Genomic DNA, 27,123 nt, shown 5'->3' on the forward strand with positions numbered 1-27,123 from the left:
TTAGAGAAAACACTATACATGCAGTTTAATATTACACAAGGCCTGACCACAGCATTATCAATAATGCTGGATGGTAAATCAATAAATTAAATGGAATATATTAAATTATTATGTTTTATATTGGCAAGAATTAATCTCGAAGTCACATGTTGAAAATCTTCTTAAATGTCTAAGGTCTAGAACTATTGCATTACGCAAAATATCAGATTCTGGAAATGAGAACGTCAAAAAGTTGACTTCCTTTTAAATGAAATGATCGTATGGCATTGAGAGCCGGCAGTCCCCACCTGGGGATGTTCAGCCACCGTGTTGTAAGTCTTTTTAGTTGACGCCACATTGGGAGAGTTGCATGTCAATGATGATGACATGATGGTGAAGACAACACCACACCCAGTCCTTGAGCGGTGAAAATCTCCGGCCCAGCCAGGAATCGAAACTAGGTCCGCTGTATGGCAATCAGATGAGCTGGCCATTCGGCTAAGGAGGAGTATACTTGGTTTCTCTGCTTCCATTCGGTAATGTCTTACGGTGTCATATCCAAGTGTAAGGAGGGAGCGAAATTGGCAATTTACGGGCTAGGGAGTTTGTTATTATGTTTCAAAACGGCAAAGAGATAGGGCAGTTGAAAGCACAGCACTGAGAAGGTAGAAATTCAGTGAGTAGTAGAGATGATGAATAAGACCAAAGAAATGAATCAAAGTCTGATTTGTTAGACGAAATAGAATAATCAGAGGTGAAACTGTCGAATATCCGATTTTCATACAATGGGATTGATTAGATACAAGGAGTAACAGAGCAAAAGAAAATATATCTCTTTAGAATGTTAGCACGAAGTAAAAGATATTTTCAGAGGAACCTAATACAGTAAAAAATTATGAAGTAAGAGACTACGAACCTTTGAATGTGACATCAAATTCAATGCCTATGTAACAGTAAGCGGCAGTAAGAAACGAAATCCAAATAATGTTAGAGCAAGGGGAAGAGAAGTGGGGGAGGAGGGGGGCGGCAGCCGATTGAAATCCGTCAGAATCCGTTACAGATGGTAGGTAAGCCACATAACAAGACACACTGTTTACTGTTGGTTTTGGTCTTCTGCATGAACACCGGTTTGACGCGGCGTTCCACGCTGGTCTATACTGTACAAAACTCTTCATTTAATGATAATAACATGTGTGTTATCAAACAGAAATAAAATTGTTTATTAGCTTGTGACAAAATGATTTGTACCATTATTAAATATCAAATTACAAATAAAACCCACAGGAAACAAAGTTATTGTCAGAACAGACAAAAATTAACTTAAGTATCATTTAGTTTAACGACAAATAGGATGTGAAATTTTATTAAATCAATAATTACATTATTCCAGAGCATCCACTGAAATCTTCAGTTTAAAAGTCGGAACACATCTGTGAAATTAAATACCAATTCTACCGCAAGAAAAGAAGTTTTATTTATATAACAAATGTGCTTTAACATTATGGACTGATTTTACTCCTCTTCTTATTTAATACAAGACTGGAGTCAATAAGTAAGCGAAAAACATTGGGTATTTAGCTAGTGTTATAGATACAAACGAAAGGCGCAAGTAGAGGGTAGTAAAATATGCAAATAATCCCAGTAAACATAGGTCTGGAAATCAACCATTTCCCTACAAGACGTATTACAACTGAATACTTGAACAAGAGCCAAACTACAAATTTGCAAATAATAACCTCCACATTACAACAAATGCTCCTCGCGGCCACCGTCCGTTTGAAGGCAGGCCTCAACAAGTCTGCCCATCACAGCCTGTACGCATCCAAAGATCGCAGTCGTTTTCCGAATGCACTGACAACCAACCACGAGACGCTCCGGCAAGACATCACCACCGTCTACAGGGCTGCAAAAAACTGAAGCTTTTAAATATTCCCCCAGATAAATATTCAACGGATTCAAGTCAGGGGACCATGAAGGTCAAATATGTTGGCAAACCACTACCGATACACTTGTCGTTGAAACGCTATTTACCAGTTCTTCTGTATCTGAACTGATGATAAAATTAAACGAGGGCAGATAATAACTTTGTAATTTACGCCGCATTTCCGATGTTTCGTAATAAACGTAGCCTTGAATGTTAACAGTGCTCTAACATTAGCATGACAGCCTGTACATACATCGTATTGAGGAACCCATTAGGATCTCGATCTTTATTTATTATGATTATTTTCTTGTTTCACTGTTGTCTACTCGTCCCTTTGTATTGTACCAATAATAGTCAAATACCCTATTTATATAATGGAGATACAAAGAGAGGCTACAGGACAGTGTACATCGAATTGCTGCATCCAGGATGTGCAGGCAGCAACCCAAACAGGTTCACTGTGGTGGGAGCACATGCCGTTGGGAACTGCACTTGCAGCCTATGAAGGCGCCCCTCACCTGGTGCAGTACCTTCTCATATGTTAGTCGAAGCTGGTGGAGTGACTCCTCTTGTTGCACTCGCAGCTCGTAAAGAATCTGTTCCAGATTCTGCAAGTCTTCACTCTGGTTGCACTGCCAACAAACATAAACAGGCTTTACAATGACGAAACACCACAAAAAATGGTTCAAATGGCTCTGAGCACTGTGCGACTTAATTTCTGAGGTCATCAGTCGCCTAGAACTTAGAACAAATTAAACCTACCTAACCTAAAGACATCACAAACATGCATGCCCGAGGCAGGATTCGAACCTGCGACCGTAGCGGTCACGCGGTTCTAGACTGAAGCGCCTAGAACCGCATGGCCACACCGGCCGGCCGAAACACCACAGTCAAGATTGGTTAATGGTTAAGACAACTTCAGGTACAAACAACGCTCCTCCATCGCCCCCCCCCCCCCCCCACACACACACAAGGGATAATGGGTGAAGGAGAGAAAAACTTGGTGACTGGGAAGATATCAGCAAGGGAATTCTACAGGGTCTTATATAAACTGCCCAACAAAAGTTTTGCACCACCTTCTGCATATCTGCAAATGCGTATGTGCTAGGATTCAAAGAGTGCGGTGGAACAAACAATAGAACTTATATAACAGGAAAAATGTAACTTTATTGGTACATCAAAACAAACTAATAGCTAAAATAAAGGCAGTGTATTCAGAAGTGAACAGCTCAGCACATCTGTGCACTCAAAATCTGTTGATGGGTGACGTTTGATATCGCGTAGCTCCACTCCAAGAATTGTCGTATGCTAGGACCCACCTTGAGGGTTTGTCCACCATGTGACAGATATGTAATTAAATGTTTCCCTGGGACATTTAAGTCTCTACTTTATCTACGATAGTGATCGAAGCAGAAGATATGAATTAAAATTTGTGCTGGATCCCTACCAGAGCAGCAGTGATAATGAAAGGGAAAATAAGCTGAAGATATGAATTGAAGTTTGTGTTGGGAAGGGCACTCAGCTTGGGTAGTTCGTGTAGCAATGTTGACCATCGTGCAGTGGTGGTGTAATAGGAGACCCGGGTTCGAGTCCTGGCCGCAGCACAAATCTTAATTCATCTTCTGCTTCGATCATTATGTGATAGAGATGTTGCTGCTTAAACCCGTCCATCTCATCGATGGCGGGCATCCTGAAGTTATCTGCTGTCAGAGGAAGGTTTCAGCTGGTCTCAGACAAATACAGCAGGTCATTTCGTTCGGCTGATTAATGCCTCCTGAAGGAAGGCGTTCACGAGATTGGCGAAGTGGGCTCGTACATTATTGTCTGAAAGACAAACCCGTAACAGAACATTTGTCTGTAGTTGTCGAGGGTTCTGTTCCGGTACTGCACAAGCCTCAAATCAGTCTCTGTAGCAGAAGGCACGTCTCACATCCGTACATGATGGACTGCTTGCCTTAGATGCTTATTGTTATCTCGTCAGCTAAAAACCCTTTTATGACGCTCGTTAGGCGTCAGTTACTTCCTTCACTCATTGGAGAATGGAATCTTGGTTCGTTTCCAGACGTTCACTTGCTAGTCTTCTTCACGCACCATGATGCTGAGAATTTTTTATTGTTGCTCGCACTGGCTGCCTAGAGAGTACCTTGATCTTGTCGAGATGATCATAGTTTGTATGGATCGGCGCAATCTTTCAAGTTGCCTCCGAAAAAGGTAGCACTCAGCCTATGGCATTCTGTTCCGAGTAGCTAAGAGCCATAGTTTGTAGGTACCAGTCACGAGCAGCGATTTTGGCCACAGACGATCACTACGAGGCAGATCTTTGGTGTTTTTGTGTCTCACGAGAGAGGCTGAATGTTCCTAGGCGACTTCCAGTGCTGAAGATTCATCTTTTGCTCAAGGTCTAAGGTTGAAACGATCCTCCGAGGCATCTTCGTAGACTCAATAGTACACACAAGCCACGTTATCCCGCTCATAACTGGAAACACCTATAGTCATCTGCACTGAAAATGCAGGTTAAATTTTACCGTCTTTACACAAGAATCTGTACATAGCTATTTCCCGTGATCAAAAGAACGTTTAGATAGAGGCTTGCTATCAAAAATCTAACTATGCAATGCATGAGAATGGTGCAAACCCTTTTTTGAGCAATTTTGTGAAAGCAGAGTTGTACTTTTGCAGGCAACAATAGCATTATAATTAAACATGTTATGGGGAAATTATAGGGGGGACGTTTTCCATAATATTTTTGAAAGAATCAATAAGTATTTCTCTGAAAATTGACACAATCTTAGTTTTGAAAAGAAAGTACGCAGCAGTACAGCAAATAGAACACAATCAATATAAGCAGGAGTTGTAACTATGGGATAATATTACAGTTCGTTTAGTGTAAATCTTGGTGAAAAAAAACCATGTTACTCATTTGCTCAAACGACGAAATTCAGCAAAATTTGAGCATCCTATAACAACTTGTTTTGGAAACAAGCAAATCAACGTCTTAAAATATTTACACATTTCTTCTCATTGATGTCTCTTAGCTCAGTTATTGGATGACACATCACTTAGAAATAACTATTGATTCCACATAAGCTGACTATGAGTGTTAAATGTAGTGTTCAACAAAAACCAGCTTGTAGACATCTCTTCCCAAGAGTTATTCATTTTAAGTGCTCCTTCACAAGATGTATGTGCGCTAAGTAAATTCGTCGTAAATAGTCCCTTGCAATTTTAGAAGAATAGTAATGTTCATGGTTAGAATACTAGATGAAAAAACTTGCTTTATTACTCATCTCAAAAGTTGTCAGTAGCTCAGAAAGGAGTATTACATTCAGCCTCAAAAATTTTCGCTCATATGCCTAGCAGCATAAAAGTCTGTTCAATGGCAAAGAAATTTTGATTTTATTCTAAAGTCATTACTTCTGGACAATTTCTTCTATTTCGTAGACGAATACATAATTAAAACTGTAAGTAGGCTGTTTATGTTTTCTTATTGGCAACGTCACGTAGCGGTCTGTATGAAAATCACTGGCTGTGCTGTGTGCAGTCTGTGGCTAGTTTGTATTGTTGTCTGCCATTGTAGTGTTGGGCAGCGGCAGCTGGATGTGAACAGCGCGTAGCGTTGCGCAGCTGGAGGTGAGCCGCCAGCAGTGGTGGATGTGGGGAGAGAGATGGCGGAGTTTTGCAATTTGTAATACTATATATTATGAACTGCTATGTATATTATGCTTTTTCAACACTATTAAGGTAAATACATTGTTTGTTCTCTATTAAAATCTTTCATTTGCTAACTATCCCTATCAGTAGTTAGTGCCTTCCGCAGTTTGAATCTTTTATTTAGCTGGCAGTAGTGGCGCTCGCTGTATTGCAATAGTTCCAGTAACGAAGATTTTTGTGAGGTAAGTGATTTGTGAAAGGTATAGGTTAATGTTAGTCAGGGCCATTCTTTTGTAGGGATTATTGGAAGTCAGATTGCGTTGCGCTAAAAATATTGTGTGTCAGTTTAAGCACAGTCTCGTATACAATTCTTCTAAGGGGACGTTACATATGTCGACACTTAGCCGAGGATACCTCACTGGAATCTTCTGATTTTTTCTTGTAGTTTGTGTAATTAGTGTAGATTTTGTTTATTGCTAGTGCGTAATTGTATTGAGAATCTCCTTTGTAGTTGCAGTCTTTCATTGTTGTACAGTAAAACAGTTGTGGCATGCATGTAGATTTGCACCAAGTATTTCGCAGCTGCGCTTGCAATTAACTAGATATTATTTTCAGTGCTATGTTCATGTATTCCCCTACTTTTGCTCTTCAAATTGTTCTGTGTTGTTGTGTGAAATATTGTGACAATAATGGCGTGTGAAAAACGTAATACTAGGCTCCAAAGTAAACTGAGAAATGACAGTGAAGACGAAAGTAGTGTGTTAGCGCCACCATGTAATGAATTAACTAATGTTCAACATAGTAATTTGGTAAATGTGCATAGGGAAATGGAGCGGGCGGCAAACAATGGCGTAGGCAGTGAAACAATTAGTGAACAGGGAAGCATTATCGATCGATCGCTCCGCAACAGCTCGCCTCAGGAATCCGAAATGATAGGACACAATTTTGCAAATACTGTAGATTCAGGTTTTGCGTCCTCACCGTTTTCTCAAATGAGTCAAGACACATTTTCTGCTTGTCAAAATGTGAACGTTGCCGGTGAAAATGCACTGCCAAAAAGCATAGAGAAACAGATTCCAGACACTAATACATTATTATTGCAATTAATGCAACAAATGGAACAAAATCAGAGACAAATGGGACAAAGGCTTCAAAAGTTAGACACAATGGAACAACACCAGAGACAAACACAGCAACAGTTAGACACAATGGAACAACACCAGAGACAAACACAGCAACAGTTAGACGCAATGGAACAAAATCTTCACATCACGCTTGAACAAACACGTGAAGATTTAACTACTGAGTTACATGACATTGAATCGAAATGTCAAAAAGTCTGTAATGACGTAAAAACACAAATTTGTGAGCATTTTCAACCTATTTTTTCGCGGCATGAAAATTCATTACAGAATCACGAAGCAGCCATAAAAGAACTGCAAACCATTGTTCATGAAAATCATGAGACCTTGTGGGCTAAAACTGACTCAGTTGCGTCTACCGATTCGGTTACGCAACTTGCAAAAACTCAGGAAAACTTAAAGAACACAGTAGATTCGATTTCAACACAAATGGACACTCTGAAACTTGGTTCAGAAAAACACACTGAGGAAATGTGTTCACTATCGGAGAAAGTAGCCGAACTTTCGGATCAGGTCACTAACTTATCTACAAAGGTAGATGATGATCTGAATGACACAAGACCCATAGCCTTCACTGACACAGAAGAGTATGAACAAATTAAGAAATTCAAACAAAATCAGAATCAAATTAATACGCAACACCAAAGAGAAATCCGGGAAGTACAAGGTCAGCTGACACAGGTAATACAAGAATTACGTATTTCAGAGGACACTCGCGCTCCAATACGGGAAGAGGGACATAGAAATACGGAACAGCCACAAAATAATAACACAGGGCACTTCGGAAGTTATGAAAGAAATTGGCAATGTGCACCGAATTTTGTGATGGAACCGCCGAAGCGACGTAACAATGACCGACATGCGACTCGCCGACATGATGATTTTGACTATAAGCTGTTCATTACTACACGTAAATTCAAAACGTTTAAGAATTCTGCCAACGACATTCATCCACAAGCGTGGCTCCATCAATTCTCTCATTGTTTTCCTCCCAACTGGTCATTGGAGCACAGGTTAGAATTTATGTGTGGCTACTTGGAGAATGAACCAGCTGTAAGAATGCGAACGGTCATTCACGATTGTCACAGTGAAGGAGAATTTTATTATGTGTTCCTCTCAGCATATTGGTCTCAAGCTACACAAGACCGAGTAAAACATAGCATCATAATGATGAAACATTTCGAACAATCTGAATTTTCCAGTCTTGTGAAATATTTTGAAGACATGTTGCGCAAGAATCAGTACCTGTAAAAACCCATACAGCCCCTCAGAACTCATCCGCATTTGCTTAATCAAATTACCTGAACATTTACGACATATTATTTTGGCAGGACGTTGCAAAGACGACATTGAAGCTTTTCAGGGACTCTTACAAGAATTATAAATTGACACAGACAGTCGCGGGATGCGAAAACAGGAAAACAATCACTACAGGTCACATCCGTCACAATTCCGTGACGACAGAAACAATAACTGGCCACGACAAGCCTATTCTTACAACGTAAATCGTGACCAAAACAGACACCACCCGTATGACAACCACTGGCAGAGTAATAGTTACAGAGAAAGATCGCATTTCCGTAGTTAAGAATATGACAAAGACAATCATAGAAACAGACAATATGGGAACCAAAACAATTATTATCAAGGGAGACAGAAGAACTTCAGACACAACAGTTCAGCGCACAGTTATGATTCAGGAAGAAATTCTCCACCACATGACCGACAAGAAAGAAATTATGAAATCTACCGACATGACGACAGATGAGATAATCATAACGACAGACCTGAATTTCATCAGAACTGGTGGGGCTCAAACAGAGCAGGGCACTTTCGATAACGTGAATTTGTAGAAGTTAGGTGTCCAAATCCCAATAACGACGCGCGCCAACAAAGGAACAGACAATGACTCGCACCGCAGGCTGCCGCGTGTGCCGGCTGGCTCAGGGAAAAATAACATTGACGCTAACCTTGAGCAAAATTCCAGTATTCTTTACAGACGAATACCGCATGATAATTGCATTCAAGTTGAAACTCTGCGTACTGAGAAGAGCAAAGGTTTACACCACATTTCACATGTAAAATCGTTTATTGAAAGATAATCCGCTTTTTTAACTTTGTCTTTGCCATATAACTTTTCAATTTACATTACTAGTATGCTTTGTCAGACTTAGAATCTGTTAATATACAACAATGTTTGAAGTTAAATATCCAGTCAAGAACCAAGAGAACTTATTTAAACAGAAATTACGAATGCATTGTTATTGAGAACAGACGACACAGTGTTATTGTGTGTGTACATTCTTGCTTGTTAGTTACATGATTACGTAACGACTATAAGACTTACATGCTTAGAACATATACTGGTACTGCTAATGAGATTTTAATGCAACATTTTGGTTTACTTGAAAATACATTCTGAATTAAAGTACTTTCTGAGAGATGCCAGATGACACAGTGGTTAGTTTATGTGACAGCTACAAGATTATATCACGACGTTACTAATGAGTGACAATTTACAATGTTGCTTTTATGGTGTATCTGTTTTATGTCTGCACAGTTTTATGTATTATTCTGGAAAGTAAAACATGTTTTAGTAATAACTTTTGTGGTATAGCTACAATGAGACAGCCTTTTCCGTAGCAGAACAATACGTTACAGCACAGTAATTTCTTCATCAGAACAATAAGTGTAATAACTAAGAAATCTATACGCAAAGCATTTCACTTTTGTTTATCATGAGGTAAGTACATTGACTTCTGCAGAACTTAGCTTTCGGAGGAAAATAACTACGACACTTCCACAGAGATTATCTTACAGCAAGACGCACATTTAGCGCTACAGGATACGCATTTGAGTGATTAATTTTGTACTTAAGTCATTTATTTTTAAAGATATTTGAAGTACAATAATACAAAGGTTTTCCGTAATACATTTCATTCCATTCTTGTAATCTGTAACACCTGAGGTTATAATTACATTAATCCTCAGGGGGGTACACACTTACTTTGTGTACCATGTGTTTGGCAAGCACAAGGAGCCCTAGCTAATATGGTATTTGCTTATACAACTTTACACATCGGTACCATATTTCTCTAACACAGAATTACACAGCTATCTGACCATTTAACTGAGAGAGACAAACCTTTTTACTACGTCAGTGACAGATGTTTACGCAATTACACAGTTGGATAACTTCACACTTATGAAATTGTATTTTGTCTGTACTTTGTGAACTGTTCATATTTTTTTGGACCTATTGTGATATTATGAGAGCTTTGAATGATATATTTGGTATGGGATTACGAGTTTTAAAGTACGTTTGCGGCAGATGACACTTTTGACATGAACAGAGAATTTTTTTAGGTTTTGAAATTATTGGAGGAGGCTACTACGATTTTGAGAGTTGACTGAGGTGTTATGATGTTATTATTACGATGACTATGTGTATTATGCTGTTGCGGTATGTTTATGATCAATAAGCTGATGCTATATGAGGAATTTGATTATGCTATGTATTTATTATGATGAAATATTGAAGTGTCGTCGCAAGATTGACGTGTCGACGAATATATATATGTGTAATAAGGTAAGGAGTAATGAATAGTGGTTAGGGCTTGTGAAAAAGGATGTTGGAAACCAAGAATCGTACTTTAAGAGTTATGAAATGTATGTAAATGCATGAATGTATTACAATGCCGACGAAAGTTTTTTGGACTCTGTTATATCAATAGCATTTTGTCTCTACAGATTTGTAACGCAAATTCTTGACCTGTGAAATATTTTTATATGAGACTGTCACTGTAGCGGAAACTGCTGTCGTAAATATTTCCGTAAGAAAGTTAACAGACCACCTGCACGTAATGTGTCGTGGGCACCCAGCTGTGTCAGATGCCTGAAAAAAATCCATTAGTAAGGGCCTTTTCAGAGGCACAGGTAGAAAAAAAAAGGGAGGCCATTATCCTCGCTATTGACATTCCTTTGTAGAAAGCATCGCAAATACGACACACTCAAACTTGAAAACATATGATAACACTGTGGAGCTCTTAATTTTTGATATTTACTGAAATGACTAATAAAATGACGAGAAATATTTTTATGTCTATACACCTGATTATGACTACTGTCTTTCTAGTTGAGAGAAATGCCATATGGCTTGCTTTATGTATTTATTTGCTCATTTTCTTTAATATCTAGTTTCTAGCTGCACTGCAGCATTGTTTAAAATAAAATTTTATGAATGTACTAATATAGATATTTTATGCCTACAGATCCAGTAAACAATAACTTAAAAAAAAACGAAGGAGCACAAAAAGACATTTCCCTTCACAGGACTTGCATACATAATTTTCTTTTCAACTACTTGGTAATATTTTTCGTAGAATAAGTTGTGGTGCACCACTTTAATTACATAGACATTAAGATGTGAATATACATTTCCCTTGTCTGCATTGTCGTCTTTAGTGTAACGTTTTTTTCTGCTTGAGCTATGTCATGTTTAGATATAAGTTATTTCTTCTGCTGTTTGCCAGGCATAGTGTTACTGAATTTGACTTTGTGTTACTCTTCTAAGCTAGTTTTACTACTGTTTTATTTTTCTTGTTTGCTGCACAGTGCCTTATATTAGTTGTAGTACTGCAATTGCTTTGCCTATTTAAAATTTTTGTCCTTGATGTTTGTGTTAATTGTTTTATGCTGCTGCATTGCCTCGCTCCTTAGTTTAGCATCTGAGCTCAGTAGATTTAAGTTAGCTTAAGAGGGGGTAGCCTATAAGAGAATGAGTTGCGATGAATTTGAAGAAATGCACTGAGAGGTTATACGAGAAAAATACAGAAAGCATGCTTGGATAGGGTTTTTTTGCCTGGAGTAAATATCGAAATAAGACGAAAGATCTATGGAATGAAGTTTTGGGTTGGACTGCAGTACCAAATGTTACACTGAGAACGAACCCTGTCCTTTCCTTTTGTGATATCCCACTATGTGTTTGTGTACCCTTGTGTATTTGTTTTCTTCCTGTCTCTGTGTAGTTTCATAGAATTTTTTCTTCTAATATTAAGCTACATTCACTATGATGAGGAATACTGTTCTCCTCAAATATAATTGGCATTAATAATTTACCTTGTAAATATGCTTAGACATTATTTATTCTGTTTTGTTTTAATGCCCATGTGTAAAGTTGATATTTCAAAAGTTATTCTGATCTTTTATGTATGAACTTATGTTATAATTCCTGTAATACTGATGTATATGTTATTTCGATTATTTTGTAAAGCTTGTACTACAAATGTTATCTGTATTGTTATGTTCTTTAATGATGTATTTTGTACCTTTGTAATTGTATTCTCATATTATAATATTGTAATTGACACCAGTTCATCAAATTAAGTAACTTGTAAGCATTCATTTCTTTGCACACATTTCTGTTGGTCATAGTAATGCACAATATGTGAGAAGTTGGGACTGTTAGTGTTTGCACATGTGTTGATAATTCAGCAAGGGACTGGATAACAGCATTGCTGGTTCTAAGGGCAATTCCAAAAAATTTCTTGAGTGGACGAGTGGTGCTTTATGGACTTGCTATATTGTCTGCAAGACTTCTAAGGACAATTCCAAAAACTTTGTGCGTGCGCAAGTGGTGGTTATGGACTTGTTATATTAACTGCAAGACTCTTCAATGGTGATTGTGCACCCGCACAGTCACAACAGATGGCTGCTGGCCATCTCTACAAGGACTACAGTGGGTCTGCATCTCTGATGACCCACCAATACCATTATTTCTACAAGGACTACAGTGGGTCTGCACCTCTGGTGGCCCACCAATACCACAATCTCTACCAGGACTACAGTGGGCCTGTCCACAATTTCTACAAGTACTGCAGTGGGTCTGCACCTTTGCTGACTCACCAATACCACAATCTCTACAAGGACTACAGTGGGTCTGCACCTTCGATGGCACACCAATATAATTATTTCTACAAGGACTGCAGTGGGTCTGCACCTCTGGTGGCCCACCAATACCATATTCTCTACCAGGACTACAGTGGGTCTGCTCTGTGATGACCTACCTACCTATATTCTTCAAAACTTCGACTGACTCTGCTGTGGGTTTGCTCTGTTGTGGCCCATTACCTGTCTGCATGTCAAGAGTCAGCACTGTCTTTCCGTTGGAAGGACAACACTACTTCTTCAAGACTGCATAGAAATCCACTACTTCTGTGTGCAATTTCTTTTACTAATGAGACTTTGTGAAAAAAGAACTGTAATTACTATTATGATGAATGTTCAGGACTATCTTTATGGACTGAGAGGAATTTTTAGCTTTTGACCAACATTTTATCAATAAGTGTGTGCCTTTGATATCTTTGTTATTGTAATTCTGAAAAATTTTATCAAATCATTATTGGCCACTGCCCAAAACAATTTGTAAAATTTTTTGTGGGGAGCATGGGGGCTATGTAAGTAGGCTGTTTATGTTTTCTTATTGGCAACGTTACGTAGCAGTCTGTATGAAAATCACTGGCTGTGCTGTGTGCAGTCTGTGGCTAGTTTGCATTGTTGTCTGCCATTGTAGTGTTGGGCAGCGGCAGCTGGATGTGAATAGCGCGTAGCGTTGCGCAGTTGGAGGTGAGCCGCCAGCAGTGGTGGATGTGGGGAGAGAGATGACGGAGTTTTGCAATTTGTAATACTATATATTATGAACTGCTATGTATATTATGATTTTTCAACACTATTAAGGTAAATACATTGTTTGTTCTCTATTAAAATCTTTCATTTGCTAACTATCCCTATCAGTAGTTAGTGCTTTCCGTAGTTTGAATCTTTTATTTAGCTGGCAGTAGTGGCGCTCGCTGTATTGCAGTAGTTCCAGTAACGAAGATTTTTGTGAGGTAAGTGATTTGTGAAAGGTATAGGTTAATGTTAGTCAGGGCCATTCTTTTGTAGGGATTATTGGAAGTCAGATTGCGTTGCGCTAAAAATATTGTGTGTCAGTTTAAGCACAGTCTCGTATACAATTCTTCTAAGGGGACGTTACTAAACCTGATGGAATATCTAGCTTAAGAAAGGAAAAGTAACTACCTTTAAATGTATCAGTACCAAAACAAATAGTATCAAAGATTTAAACGCACATTTTCATTAAACTGAAGCTAGTGCACTATTTAGTCACTTGTTAATGGATAGAATATAGCCATATTCACAAAAAAATATATGTATGGACTCCTTCAACACCAAGCCGATACAAATCGTGTAAATTACCTGTGGAACGTACAACTAATTTACTAAAGAACACACACACGTACCACTGAATGAAACAGATCGGGGTTTTGACGTTTCTGGTACGCAAAATGTCTTATATGCTTGAGGAATAAGTTAAACTTTGTGAGTGTTAGTAAGCACAGTCACATTAGCGCAAACGAAAAGGCACCGTTATGTCGTCATCTGGGCAAACCATTTATTCCAGAAGGTAGGATGGATGACTCTGAGGCATGCCTACATCTGAGGACATACCACAGGTACGGCCCAATGCTTAACCACGAAATCAGTAAGATATTTTAGTAAGGGTTTATATATAAATGGTGATGACAAATAACGAGGACCGAGGACAACAACTAACTCATGATTAATTTCGTTACATCTTCTTACTAATGTAGTGCACTTGCTAATATATGAAGCAACTGATGTTGCTGTTCAGTTCTGAAAAATATAAGAGGATGCAGTTGCCTCGCAGCAGTTTGCCAGAACATTCATCACTAGTTCTCTATTCACCCAGCAAAACATTTGTCAAAAAATTGTTTGCAAATGGACATCATTCCTTGAAAGACCAGAAAGAAAGTATGCTCTGTTCTTCAGTTTAAATATTCTGTAAGTTTGTAAATGAATAATTTGGCCTATAGACCTTGATTTGCAAGTCGATATAAAAGGCTTTCCTGTGGCAAACAAATTTTATTCTGTAATGCAGTTCTCACAGAATTTTAGATCCTTCCACTCTACTTTATTACTCATATTTACAAACTGTGCTAACCTTCTTGTTTCTCTAATTCTTTGTAGAGGTTTTTAATTTTGAAATATTTTGTCACTGTACTGTGAAATGTCTAAGACTCATTCGATGACCAACTAGCTAGGACAAGTATAAACAATAAGAAAACCAACCGCTGCAGATTTCACCGCTGAAGCAGCATCCAGTACCGGTCCAGGACTGCCAGGTGGTCCAGGAGGTCCAATTGGTCCAGGAATTCCAGGTGCGCCAGGCGTTCCAGGGAGCCCAGGATCTCCCTTCCTCCCTGGCAGCCCGAAATACCCAGGAGCTCCAGGTGGACCAGGTTTACCGGGCGGGCCGGGAGCGCAGTCTATTTTAGTAATAACAATAGAAACAAGTGAAACTGTCATAGAGAAGAAACAACCTTCAGGTACAGCACAGAAGTTGGAAAATATGAATGCCTAAGTACAAAAACACGTTATCTGTAACTTACATATTTACCTTGACAAGTGATATGCCAGAAGGAATAAATTAGTGATTATAATCATTGGGAATATTTTGCGACTTGGCTAACACTTTTGGGTGAAACATCACTTCCTCATGCAGACAATGCATGTTCAACAGCACATGGATACGTCAGGATTCGCCTGTGAAGACGACATGGTACCACTCCGGTGTTTGGTGCTTTCACTGAGTGCATCACTTTTGGGCGTGACTCTATTGACTAAAGGTACGTTACATGACAATACGATCCTTCACGACTAAAAGAACACTGTCTCTCCTCTCAGGCGCTAGTCGCGTGGGGTCGTTGAGACAGTGCATAACGTTGAATATACCCGTCCTGAACCCAGTGCTCTAATATATGCATGCGAATCGGGATATCTCGACCCCGTGAGCAGCAGTAGCATGGAATGATTGAGTCAGATACTGGAAGACATTTCCCTTCTTACAAGGGGTACAACACCAACTTCTCACAGACAAATAACATCCAATGCGATCTCTGAATGAGAACTAGCTGCATAATTTTTCGTTACATACAGAATATACTCCTACCTATTTTGTGGGGTCTCACTGAAAAGCTAATAGTTTGCCTGGCCTAGCATGTAGTACATTTCTCGCCAGTTTAACTTTGGCTGTATGTCACCTTCATGCTATTGCGGTTGCCATGCTATTTCCACCTGGCGCCTCAGTTGGACCAGCGTTCGTGCTGGACATGCAGACCGCGTGGGACGACGCTTCATCCAGTCCCAAACATGCTCAATGGGGGACAGATCCAGAGATCTTGCTGGCCAGGGTAGTTGACTTACACTTTCTAGAGCACGTTGGGTGGCACGGGATACATGCGGACATGCATTGTCCTGTTGGAACAGCAAGTTCCCTTGCCGGTCTAGGAATGGTAGAACGATGGGTTCGATGACGGTTTGGATGTACCGTGCACTATTCAGTGTCCCCTCGACGATCACCAGTGGTGTACGGCCAGTGTAGGAGATCGCTCCCCACACCATGACGCCGGGTGTTGGCCCTGTGTGCCTCGGTCGTATGCAGTCCTGATTGTGGCGCTCACCTGCACGGCGCCAAACACGCATACGACCATCATTGGCACCAAGGCAGAAGCGACTCTCATCGCTGAAGACGACACGTCTCCATTCGTCCCTCCATTCACGCCTGTCGCGACACCACTGGAGGCGGGCTGCACGATGTTGGGGCGTGAGCGGAAGACGGCCTAACGGTGTGCGGGACCGTAGCCCAGCTTCATGGAGACGGTTGCGAATGGTCCTCGCCGATACCCCAGGAGCAACAGTGTCCCTAATTTGCTGGGAAGTGGCGGTGCGGTCCCCTACGGCACTGCGTAGGATCCTACGGTCTTGGCGTGCATCCGTGCGTCGCTGCGGTCCGGTCCCAGGTCGACGGGCACGTGCACCTTCCGCCGACCACTGGCGACAACATCGATGTACTGTGGAGACCTCACGCCCCACGTGTTGAGCAATTCGGCGGTACGTCCACCCGGCCTCCCGCATGCCCACTATACGCCCTCACTCAAAGTCCGTCAACTGCACATACGGTTCACGTCCACGCTGTCGCGGCATGCTACCAGTGTTAAAGACTGCGATGGAGCTCCGTATGCCACGGCAAACTGGCTGACACTGACGGCGGCGGTGCACAAATGCTGCGCAGCTAGCGCCATTCGACGGCCAACACCGCGGTTCCTGGTGTGTCCGCTGTGCCGTGCGTGTGATCATTGCTTGTACAGCCCTCTCGCAGTGTCCGGAGCAAGTATGGTGGGTCTGACACACCGGTGTCAATGTGTTCTTTTTTCCATTTCCAGGAGTGTATATACATAGGCATTGATTACGTCTGTGGACTCTGAATAATAATAGAATAGAGACAATTATGTTAATTTTGTATTTTAAAGGATTAAGTACTCGATTTGTGAAATAATATCTGTGTCGGCGAGTTCTGAAACCGCCACAGAAAAGAATTAGTGAAAAAAAACTCAGAGATTTCATGACAATCAGCCATTGTATAATAGTAGTGTAAGAATAATAATGTCGTGGTCGTCTTCTTGGAGCCAGTAGAGAGGAGGAACCTGTGACGCTATGTTTAAAGCATAGGTAGCTTTCTTTTGTCAAGATTGTAAGCAAGACGCCATTAGTCGCTGATTATAAAGAGAGGTGTGTGAACTTGTTATTATTCTAGTTTTAAATATAGTTATTTAATGAGAACTCGTATGGTATTTGATGAAAAATATTATTTAAATGCAAGAAAACATTTTATTAGCTTTGTAATTACGCCCTGGATACGAAAAAAAACACATTTACTGTAAGAAAAACACAGAAGTTACACACAAGCCAAGAATAAAGATATTGACAGCAGAGTCATGGAGCAGCACATAAATATAGACATCAAGGAATTTTTTCTTTTCTTTTAACACTTCCTCCAAAAGAAAAAAATCATGAAATTATTGCTTTGTCTCTTGTATGCCAATTTCTGAACATAGAAAATTAAATCGAACTCGTTCAAGAGGTTTCGTCAAAATATCTGCCAACTGGTTTTGTCCATCAATGTGTTCCAAGAAAATCTCACCGTTCAGATATCTTTCACGAACATAGAAAAGTCGGACCACTATATGTCTAGAACGTCGATGATATTCTGGACGTCTTGCAAACTTCAATGCACCAGCACTGCCAATGTAAAGAACTGGAGGCCGCCCCGACACTTCCATCAACCCTGATAGCAGACGACGCAACCAAACCAACTCTTTTGGTCCTTCACTAGCTGCAATTATTTCCGCCTCGGTTTGACTGCAATATTTCTGAAAAACAGTTTGGATCTTTGTATCCAAGTGCATCAACTTTTGTTGCCATACAAAATTCACCAATTTCCATCCAGATTGGTTTTCTTCGTTGTCTTTTATTCTTCTGTTTCTCTTCATTAGAAGATTCAGCAGCTTCTGCTTTTAGAAATTCTGTTAATTCTTTATTTTCTTCAGATTCACTCGACTCTTGACTTTCTCTAGAATCGAGAGTGCCAATTTTTTCTTGAGTTTGGCTTCCTCCAGAAGTGTACAGCCTAGGAGATTTACATTGGTCAGCTTTAGATGAATTCGGATCATTAAATTCTTCCCGAGGGACTTCAAATTCAACATGATCACTATGTAAATCACAAACAATTTCTGTCTTAAATTTTACATCGTGACTCAACACCACTTTTCTTTTAGATGGAATCCAAACTCTGAACCCATCTTTGTCATTAACATATCCAACAAGTCGTCCAAAAACTGCCTTATCATCAAACTTGGAACGGAATTGTTTGTTAATGTGAACATAGCAGCCTGTGCCAAAAATTCTGAGATGATCAAGTCGTCCTACTGGTCGATTAAACCATAGTTCATAAGGGGTTTTATTTTCAACTGAAGATTTTCCAGTACGATTTATTAGGTAGACTGCTGTGTTACATGCCTCTGCCCACAACCCTTTAGGTAATTTACTCGGATTTAGCATTGACCGGGCACCTTCAACAATGGTCCTATTTTCCCGTTCAGCCACACCATTTTGTTCAGGAGTGTAAGGAGGAGGAATCAGTAGCTCTATTCCCCTGTGTGCAAGCAGTTCACTGACATTCTTATTGTTAAATTTTTTGCCACCATCACATCTAAATTGTCTGACAACATGTCCATTAGTTCGTGCTTCATTTAAAAACTGCTTAAGCACAGTACACACTTCACTTTTGTGTCTTAAAAAGAAAATTCGACGAAATTTACTAAAATCGTCTTTGAAACATACATAATAATGCTTGCCTCCAAAAGATTTCGTGCTCATTGGTCCATTTACATCCGCGTGGATTAATTCACCAGTACTGGTAGCGCGTATTGTTCGTGTTTTGAATGGCAGCCTATGCATCTTTCCAACCGCACAGCCGTCACAAAATTCACTCTTGGCATCTTCCACATTAATGTTCATTCCTTTTAAAATATTCTTCACATGTTGTTTATTCTGATGACCAAACCTTTCATGGTACACTTGCAATGTTTCGGATGAAGTCATCAAGCTCATACGATTCATTTTTGCATTTCTAACAACACGCATGTTCAACACATAAAGTCCATTTTTCACATAACCTGTCATAACAATATTGCCACTGACTTGTTTTCGAACACAGACATTATTATAACTAAAATTAGTACTGTAGCCTCTGCAGGCAATGGCTCTCACAGAGAACAGATTAGCACTTGCATCAGGGACGTACAAAACATTGTCCATTCTAGCATTGTACCATTTATTGTTTCGTCGGATTTGGATGTAAACTGTTCCTTGACCGTACGCACACATTTTGACATCTTGTTTTCCCAATGAAATTACTTGAGGAACATCAAATTCACTATACGAAACAAAATACTGTTTGTTGGGAGTGATATGATTTGTAGCGCCACTGTCGCAATACCATTTATTTGGGTCACTGTGATTGCTGGTACACACACCCATAGCGTATGAAGTAAATGCAGCGTGTTCACTGTCTCGCTTCTTCGCTTTTCTTTTATTGCTGTCACGAGTGTTCTGTAGACACTCTGCTGCCCAGTGACCTAATTGTTTGCATTTATTACGCGGAAACTTCTGTTTTAATTGTGACTTCGTCATCTTTACTTGCTGACTACTTGTTTGCCGTTTTCTTGTTTTAGAAACGACAAAAGCTGCACTTCCATTAACGTCTTGTTCACGCAGTTCAATAGTACAGAGTTTTTCAATCAATAAATTCAAGCTTTGCTTTTCTGTCGGTATCGTATCCCAGAGATCCTTAAAATTGTCGTAGTCTTTTCCCAGTGTAGACAAAATTCGACCATTTAAGATTCTTTCAGATAGCGTATTTTCTTCATGTTTTGCTAATTCATCGTTCAGGTCCACAAATAACTTTTGCAGTTTGGCCACATGTGCACTAATATCTTCCGATTCATCACGTTTAACACGGAAAAATGTTTCAATCAATATATTCAAACGCTGAGTACTGCTACGTTCAAATCGGGCGCGTAATTTGTCCCAGATTTATTTAGCATTCTTGCACGTTAAGACGAGTTCTGCAACAGGTTTACTTAGCGCACTTGCTATAAGACTTGCTGCCTTTGCGTCGTCCTTGAGCCATTCCACATACGCTTCTTTTTTGTTCACTTGTCGCATCTTGCGGCAACTCTACACGTTCACGTGTACCGTTAATAATATCTTCTAGTCCATATGAACGTAGCACCATAGAAATATGCCATTTCCATTTGGTCCAGTCGTCAGGTCCTTCAAGCTTATCAATGCTGACCTTATAATCGCCGCTAGCAGTCATGTTTCTTTACAGACATACGCTCATTTCAAATATTGTTTTAATTAAACTGTCTTGTTTGCCTTTACACGTGTACTGGGCCCATAACCTGATGAAAAAATATTATTTAAAGGCAAGAAAACATTTTATTAGCTTTGTAATTACACCCTGGATACGAAAAAAACACATTTACTGTAAGAAAAACACAGAAGTTACACACAAGCCAAGAATAAAGATATTGACAGCAGAGTCATGGAGCAGCACATAAATATAGACATCAAGGCATTTTTTCTTTTCTTTTAACAGTATTATTAGAAAGCTTGCCTGGTATTTTACCCGTTTATTCAAGGCATCTTCAGCTTTTTAAGTAGTGTTCGTGGTGCAGAGCTGCGACACGGCGGAACGGGCCGCCGCCGCGACAGATTCAAATCTGATAATAAGGGCAATCATACGGTAATAAGCGGTCGGGCAAAAAGTGCATTTAAAATTATTTCTTACAGCAGTTCGAGATCGAACTACAAAGCAGCAGATTTTACGTTGCGTTTCACAGGCGGACGTGGACTGCTAATATTGTAAACTTTAACAATGCCAAAGTTAAAATACTTTCATGTTTCAAAAGGAAATCTTGCTAAGCAAAAATTATGGACTCGTAAAAGTTATAGAAAAATCATTTTCTGGTTAATAATGATAGTCTCATGCTCTAGTGTTAGCTGTGGCACTGATTAATAATTAACATTGACGAAAAATCCACTGCAATGTTTGAGGTTCTTTAAGCACTGCGTACAGTAACTTCATTATTTTTTATAACAGAAATAATTTCAGAAAATTTTTACGATAGTTGTGCGTACTGTAAGACCTTTGGTACACATACCATCAGATTATTTGACTTGTCGCTCTAACGAATTAGGCGAGTGTCAGCAATATGTCTCGTGGTCTTATTGTGGCGTGCTTATCTTCTGCCGCTAGGTCAGACGATAGAAATGCCACTTGCCGCTTAGAGTAGCAGATGGATGGTGACCAACTTTAAACAGAACTTGATTAATTTTCACACGCATTTATTAAAATAATAAAAAGCATAGAAATTACTTAACTTGATTCTGGATGCTGTTTACAATTGACAATCTGAAGTTCCTATGGTCTTGGTATGTTAATCTTATTCTCACATATCTCTGATACTTGACAAAGTGTCTTCATGGCTATGTACAGGAATACGATAATCTTATTAGGCGCAGACTGAAACTTGACTACAGACAAATGCAGACTAATGCAGACTGATGCAGACTGATGCAGACTGATGCAGACTGATGCAGACTAATGCAGACTGACTAATCGGAGGTCTGTACACTCGTTATAATACCTCGAGCGTTCAGGTATCACTGCGCGAGTGTGATCCGCGAGAAGAAAAGGTTCTACGTTAGCAGCAATCTCATCGGCTGCGTTACATATTAATACGCGGATCGGCAGAAGCAGAATGTGTTCCGTCTCTAAGGCAGCGCCATCTCGTAGTGCGGAGACGGACGAGCGCTGCGCCTGCACTGTTGTGCTTAGCGGGGCGCGCTCTAGTGGGAAAGCTGTGTACGCGCTGACTACGCGGAACTATGTACACAACAGATATGTTGTGCATTCTATTGAATTTCAGTAACGAAACTGTTTATTTAATAAGAAGCCAGTTCCAGTATAATAGTAATTAATCTCACTTGTTCGCTACATACAATTAACCAGAGTAAACCAGTGTAGAGAAAAAATATTGGAGCGTGAAAGTTCCCTTTTCTTATTTTTCGACGTCTACTCGCTACTTATCGTCGTTTGTAAGCAGGACATCATTTTGTCACATGACAGGAGCCTATCACGTAACTGTGGGGTCCATTAAACTGCACGCATCTGTCTACTAACCGCGCAGTACACAACTATAACTGATCATATTCATGTAGGGTGGAGTACACGAACTATGAATACGTGGTTTCGGTGCTAGGTGCATCCGATAACTAAGCTGTTGCTCCTGCTGCTCGGCATATGCTGCTCGGCACCGTCAAAGGCGCCATCCCGATAGGATTGTTTCTCGTCGCCTGGTGCAACGTCCTTGGGAGACCGATAATGTTCGTCTGCAAGTAATGGACAGAGGCCGTCCGAGAACTAGATGTACTCCACAAAGTGAGCACGTGATTCTTGAAACACTTCACCAATCACCTCGGCCAGGTACCCGTGATATTGTAAGACAGTTCCAGATATCACAAAGACTGGTTGTTGAAGTGTTGCACGATGAAGACCTGCATCCATATCATTACACGTTGACTCAACACTAGTGGCCTTTCGACTAGTAAACTTTTGGGGATGGGTTTTACACCAAGTGAAAGATAAATAACATTTTATAAATAACATAATACGGATTGACGAATCTAGCTTCACTCGTGAAGGTATTTTCAACCTCCATGACAGCTATTATTGGCCGAAACACAACACACGTGCCATCCGTGAACGGAGCTTTCGGCATGGTTTGGCATAAACCTGTGAGCTGGAATCGTGAGAGGAGTGTTTTGGGCCCTTGATTATTGCCGGACAAGTTGAATGCGACCATGTATAGTACGTTTCTTTGCAATACTTTGTTTGACCCTATAGGAAACGATCCACTTGTTGTTCGGTGACAGCTATGGCTTCAGTATTATTGTACACCGCCACACTTCGGAATAAATGTACATAACTATCTAAATGAGGCGTTTCCAGGGAAATAGATTGTTCATGGAGGTCCAATGTGCTGACCTCCACATTTCGCCGACATTAATCCATTAGAATTTTATTTATGGATACACTTAAAGGAGCAAGTCCATAGGGCCCCATGGATGTATACGACCTAATACGAGTAGCTCGCATGCATGCCGCTTCGCCAATGATGGATGCAGCCGTCTTGCGCATACTCCAGCAAAGTGTGATCCAGTGAGTGACGAAGTGTCTGCAAATTCAGGGTGATAGCTTTGAACATCTTTTCTAAAGTGAACGTTGCTCGTACGTGTACGTACCGGCACTGTGAAGATAAGCCTGGACGTCAAACGTACAGAACGGAAGTATTGCTCGTAGCGTAATGTACAATCTAGTTTAGCTTACTTATTGTGTTTTTTGTACTTCACTGGATGCAGACGATGTTACTGTACCCACTATTATTTTATACTAGCTTTATTTGTGTCACGGACGAAACAAGGCGGTCGCTTACGTCTGTAAGAAGCTCATGTTAGGTCTTAACGTTTCAATAAAGTAGTAGAAATAGAAAGAAATACACAAGATACCGCATTGCGAGGTGTAAACTGGATACAATTTTACTCGTTAACTGAAAAACATTTTTGGCGTGAACGCCGTTCGAACATAGGCGAGTCTGCATATGGACTTCCCGCGGCATTGCCTCGTCTCACTGAGCTAATGGGACAGCTCCGGCACAGCGCAGAGATCTCGGTCACGCTGCACGCATTTATGGCGTTGCCTGAGCCTCGTTTTTTAAATGGCATTTCTGTTAATCCTATTGGCGGGGCTATGTATTGCTAGACACACTTTTGTCTTGGATCGGGATGCCGACCGCCAAGTGTTCATAACTCTTAGATCCCCACCAGGTAGGACTGATAGAAGAGATAGAGAAGATCCAACAAAGTGTGGCACGTCTCGTCACGGGATCGTCTGCCGGCGCGAGAGCGTTACGGAAATGGCAGGCATTACAAGAGAGGTGTTGTGCATTACGGAGAGATTTACTTACAAATTTCGAGACAGCACTTTCCGGGAAGAGTGTGACAATACATTATTCCCCCTCCCCACACACAGGTCTTGAGTAATGACCGAGGGGAGAAAATTGGAGTAATTAGAGCCAACAGAGAAGCTTACCGACAACCTTTCCTCCCACGCGCTATTCGCGAGTGAAACAGGGTTGGAGGACACAGTCACTGGTACAAAATCAAGCCTCTGCCACACACCATTACGTGGCTTGCGCAGTATGATGTAGATGTACACTCCTGGAAATTGAAATAAGAACACCGTGAATTCATTGTCCCAGCAAGGGGAAACTTTATTGACACATTCCTGGGGTCAGATACATCACATGATCACACTGACAGAACCACAGGCACATAGACACAGGCAACAGAGCATGCACAATGTCGGCACTAGTACAGTGTATATCCACCTTTCGCAGCAATGCAGGCTGCTATTCTCCCATGGAGACGATCGTAGAGATGCTGGATGTAGTCCTGTGGAACGGCTTGCCATGCCATTTCCACCTGGCGCCTCAGTTGGACCAGCGTTCGTGCTGGACGTGCAGACCGCGTGAGACGACGCTTCATCCAGTCCCAAACATGCTCAATGGGGGACAGATCCGGAGATCTTGCTGGCCAGGGTAGTTGACTTACACCTTCTAGAGCACGTTGGGTGGCACGGGATACATGCGGACGTGCATTGTCCTGTTGGAACAGCAAGTTCCCTTGCCGGTCTAGGAATGGTAGAACGATGGGTTCGATGACGGTTTGGATGTACCGTGCACTATTCAGTGTCCCCTCGGCGATCACCAGTGGTGTACGGCCAGTGTAGGAGATCGCTCCCCGCACCATGGTGCCGGGTGTTGGCCCTGTGTGCCTCGGTCGTATGCAGTCCTGATTGTGGCGCTCACCTGCACGGCGCCAAACACGCATACGACCATCATTGGCACCAAGGCAGAAACGACTCTCATCGCTGAAGACGACACGTCTCCATTCGTCCCTCCATTCACGCCTGTCGCGACACCGCTGGAGGCGGGCTGCACGATGTTGGGGCGTGAGCGGAAGACGGCCTAACGGTGTGCGGGACCGTAGCCCAGCTTCATGGAGACGGTTGCGAATGGTCCTCGCCGATACCCCAGGAGCAACAGTGTCCCTAATTTGCTGGGAAGTGGCGGTGCGGTCCCCTACGGCACTGCGTAGGATCCTACGGTCTTGGCGTGCATCCGTGCGTCGCTGCGGTCCGGTCCCAGGTCGACGGGCGCGTGCACCTTCCGCCGACCACTGGCGACAACATCGACGTACTGTGGAGACCTCACGCCCCACGTGTTGAGCAATTCGGCGGTACGTCCACCCGGCCTCCCGCATGCCCACTATACGCCCTCGCTCAAAGTCCGTCAACTGCACATACGGTTCACGTCCACGCTGTCGCGGCATGCTACCAGTGTTAAAGACTGCGATGTAGCTCCGTATGCCACGGCAAACTGGCTGACACTGACGGCGGCGGTGCACAAATGCTGCGCAGCTAGCGCCATTCGACGGCCAACACCGCGGTTCCTGGTGTGTCCGCTGTGCCGTGCGTGTGATCATTGCTTGTACAGCCCTCTCGCAGTGTCCGGAGCAAGTATGGTGGGTCTGACACACCGGTGTCAATGTGTTCTTTTTTCCATTTCCAGGAGTATAGATGAAGTCCGGAGTATTTTCTTCAAATGGTTCAAATGGCTCTGAGCAGTATGGGACTTAACATCTGAGGTCATCAGTCCCCTAGAACTTAGAACTATCTAAACCTAACTAACCTAAGGTCGTCACACACATAAATGCCCGAGGCAGGACTCGAATCTGTGACCGTAGCAACAGCGCGGTTCCTGACCGAAGCGCCTAGAACCGCTCGGGCACAGCGGCGGGCTATTTTCTTCACCCTATAGATATATCGCAGTACAGTCAGTTGCGTAAGTCAGACTGTTACTAGGCTGACTGTGAGATTGACAGTTACACATGTGTGTATGTTAAATAAATAAGTGTTTGTGACAAATGAATTTAGTTACTAACAGGGTCTGTGCCCATAAAGAAAGGGTCTCCAACAACCAAAGCAAAAAGTTCCTAGATCTAACTCAAAAGTAAGTGTGCACCTATTTTCCTTATCAAAATTTGTATTCATACGTAATAATGGCAATCATATGCGTAACTGATACAGTAGAAGATTAGAAAGAGGATTATCTGTTCTGACTGTTTTTCTCCTCACTTCCTGCAGATTCACCATGCTGTAGCGTGCTTCACCACAAAGGAAATCTGAGTGGTTGGGCATCGGGAAAGCCCGAGGATTGTCAAAATGAAAGTCTTGGTCCCTGACCCTCATTTGTTTACACATTTTAAATTTAACTAACATCTTTTCAACCCGCTTCGCATATAAACTTGATTTACAAGGCGTCTGGTACCAGCAGCCGACAGTTTAAGGCTGATGTCAATCGAATGAACAGTTTGTTTGCTTGTTTTCGGAATCTCCTACTCGTATATCGCCACCCACCTGCAACGTCGCACCGCTAATCGGTCATCGTTTCAGTTCCGCAGGATCACCGGCCGAAGTCAGCCGGCAGGAAGAAAGCAGGCTAGTTCCGAGGGCGCACACGGGAGCAATAGATGCCGCCACTTTTTGGTGCATCCGCAACGTCATTTTTCCTCAGCCAATCCGAGCCCACATCGCTAGACCAATAGCTGTCTAGCAGTCATCCGCCATGTTGGCACAACTGCTCTCGCCCGGCAAGCATCAGGCACTTCCATCTCTGTCAGCAGCAGCAGAAGTTCGCCAGCACCGCGCCGCCGCCCACACTCGATGTCGCCTCGCTCCTGCCATCCATACCACCGGCGACCCGCCACTCCGAGTTTGGGCTCTGAGGGTGGAACTCCTTGTATTTCTCGTGAGATGGGACT

At 41.6% G+C, this 27,123-nt stretch overlaps 1 protein-coding gene across 1 annotated transcript in view; it reads right to left on the reverse strand.

The window, feature by feature from the left end:
• Positions 1-1,428: 1,428 nt before the first annotated feature.
• The window catches only part of LOC126176849 (cuticle collagen 3A3-like), a 61,483-nt gene continuing 35,788 nt past the window's right edge, over positions 1,429-27,123 (reverse strand). Inside the window, exons 2-3 of the mRNA XM_049924037.1 lie at positions 14,845-15,041; positions 1,429-2,535 (exon numbers count right to left, since the gene is read on the reverse strand). Coding sequence (XP_049779994.1) covers positions 2,359-2,535; positions 14,845-15,041 — 374 coding nt within the window. The 3' untranslated portion in view covers positions 1,429-2,358. The remainder of the gene's footprint in view (positions 2,536-14,844; positions 15,042-27,123) is intronic.

This window comes from Schistocerca cancellata, chromosome 3 (genome assembly GCF_023864275.1).
Source record: "Schistocerca cancellata isolate TAMUIC-IGC-003103 chromosome 3, iqSchCanc2.1, whole genome shotgun sequence".
In the NCBI taxonomy this organism is placed as follows: domain Eukaryota; kingdom Metazoa; phylum Arthropoda; class Insecta; order Orthoptera; family Acrididae; genus Schistocerca; species Schistocerca cancellata.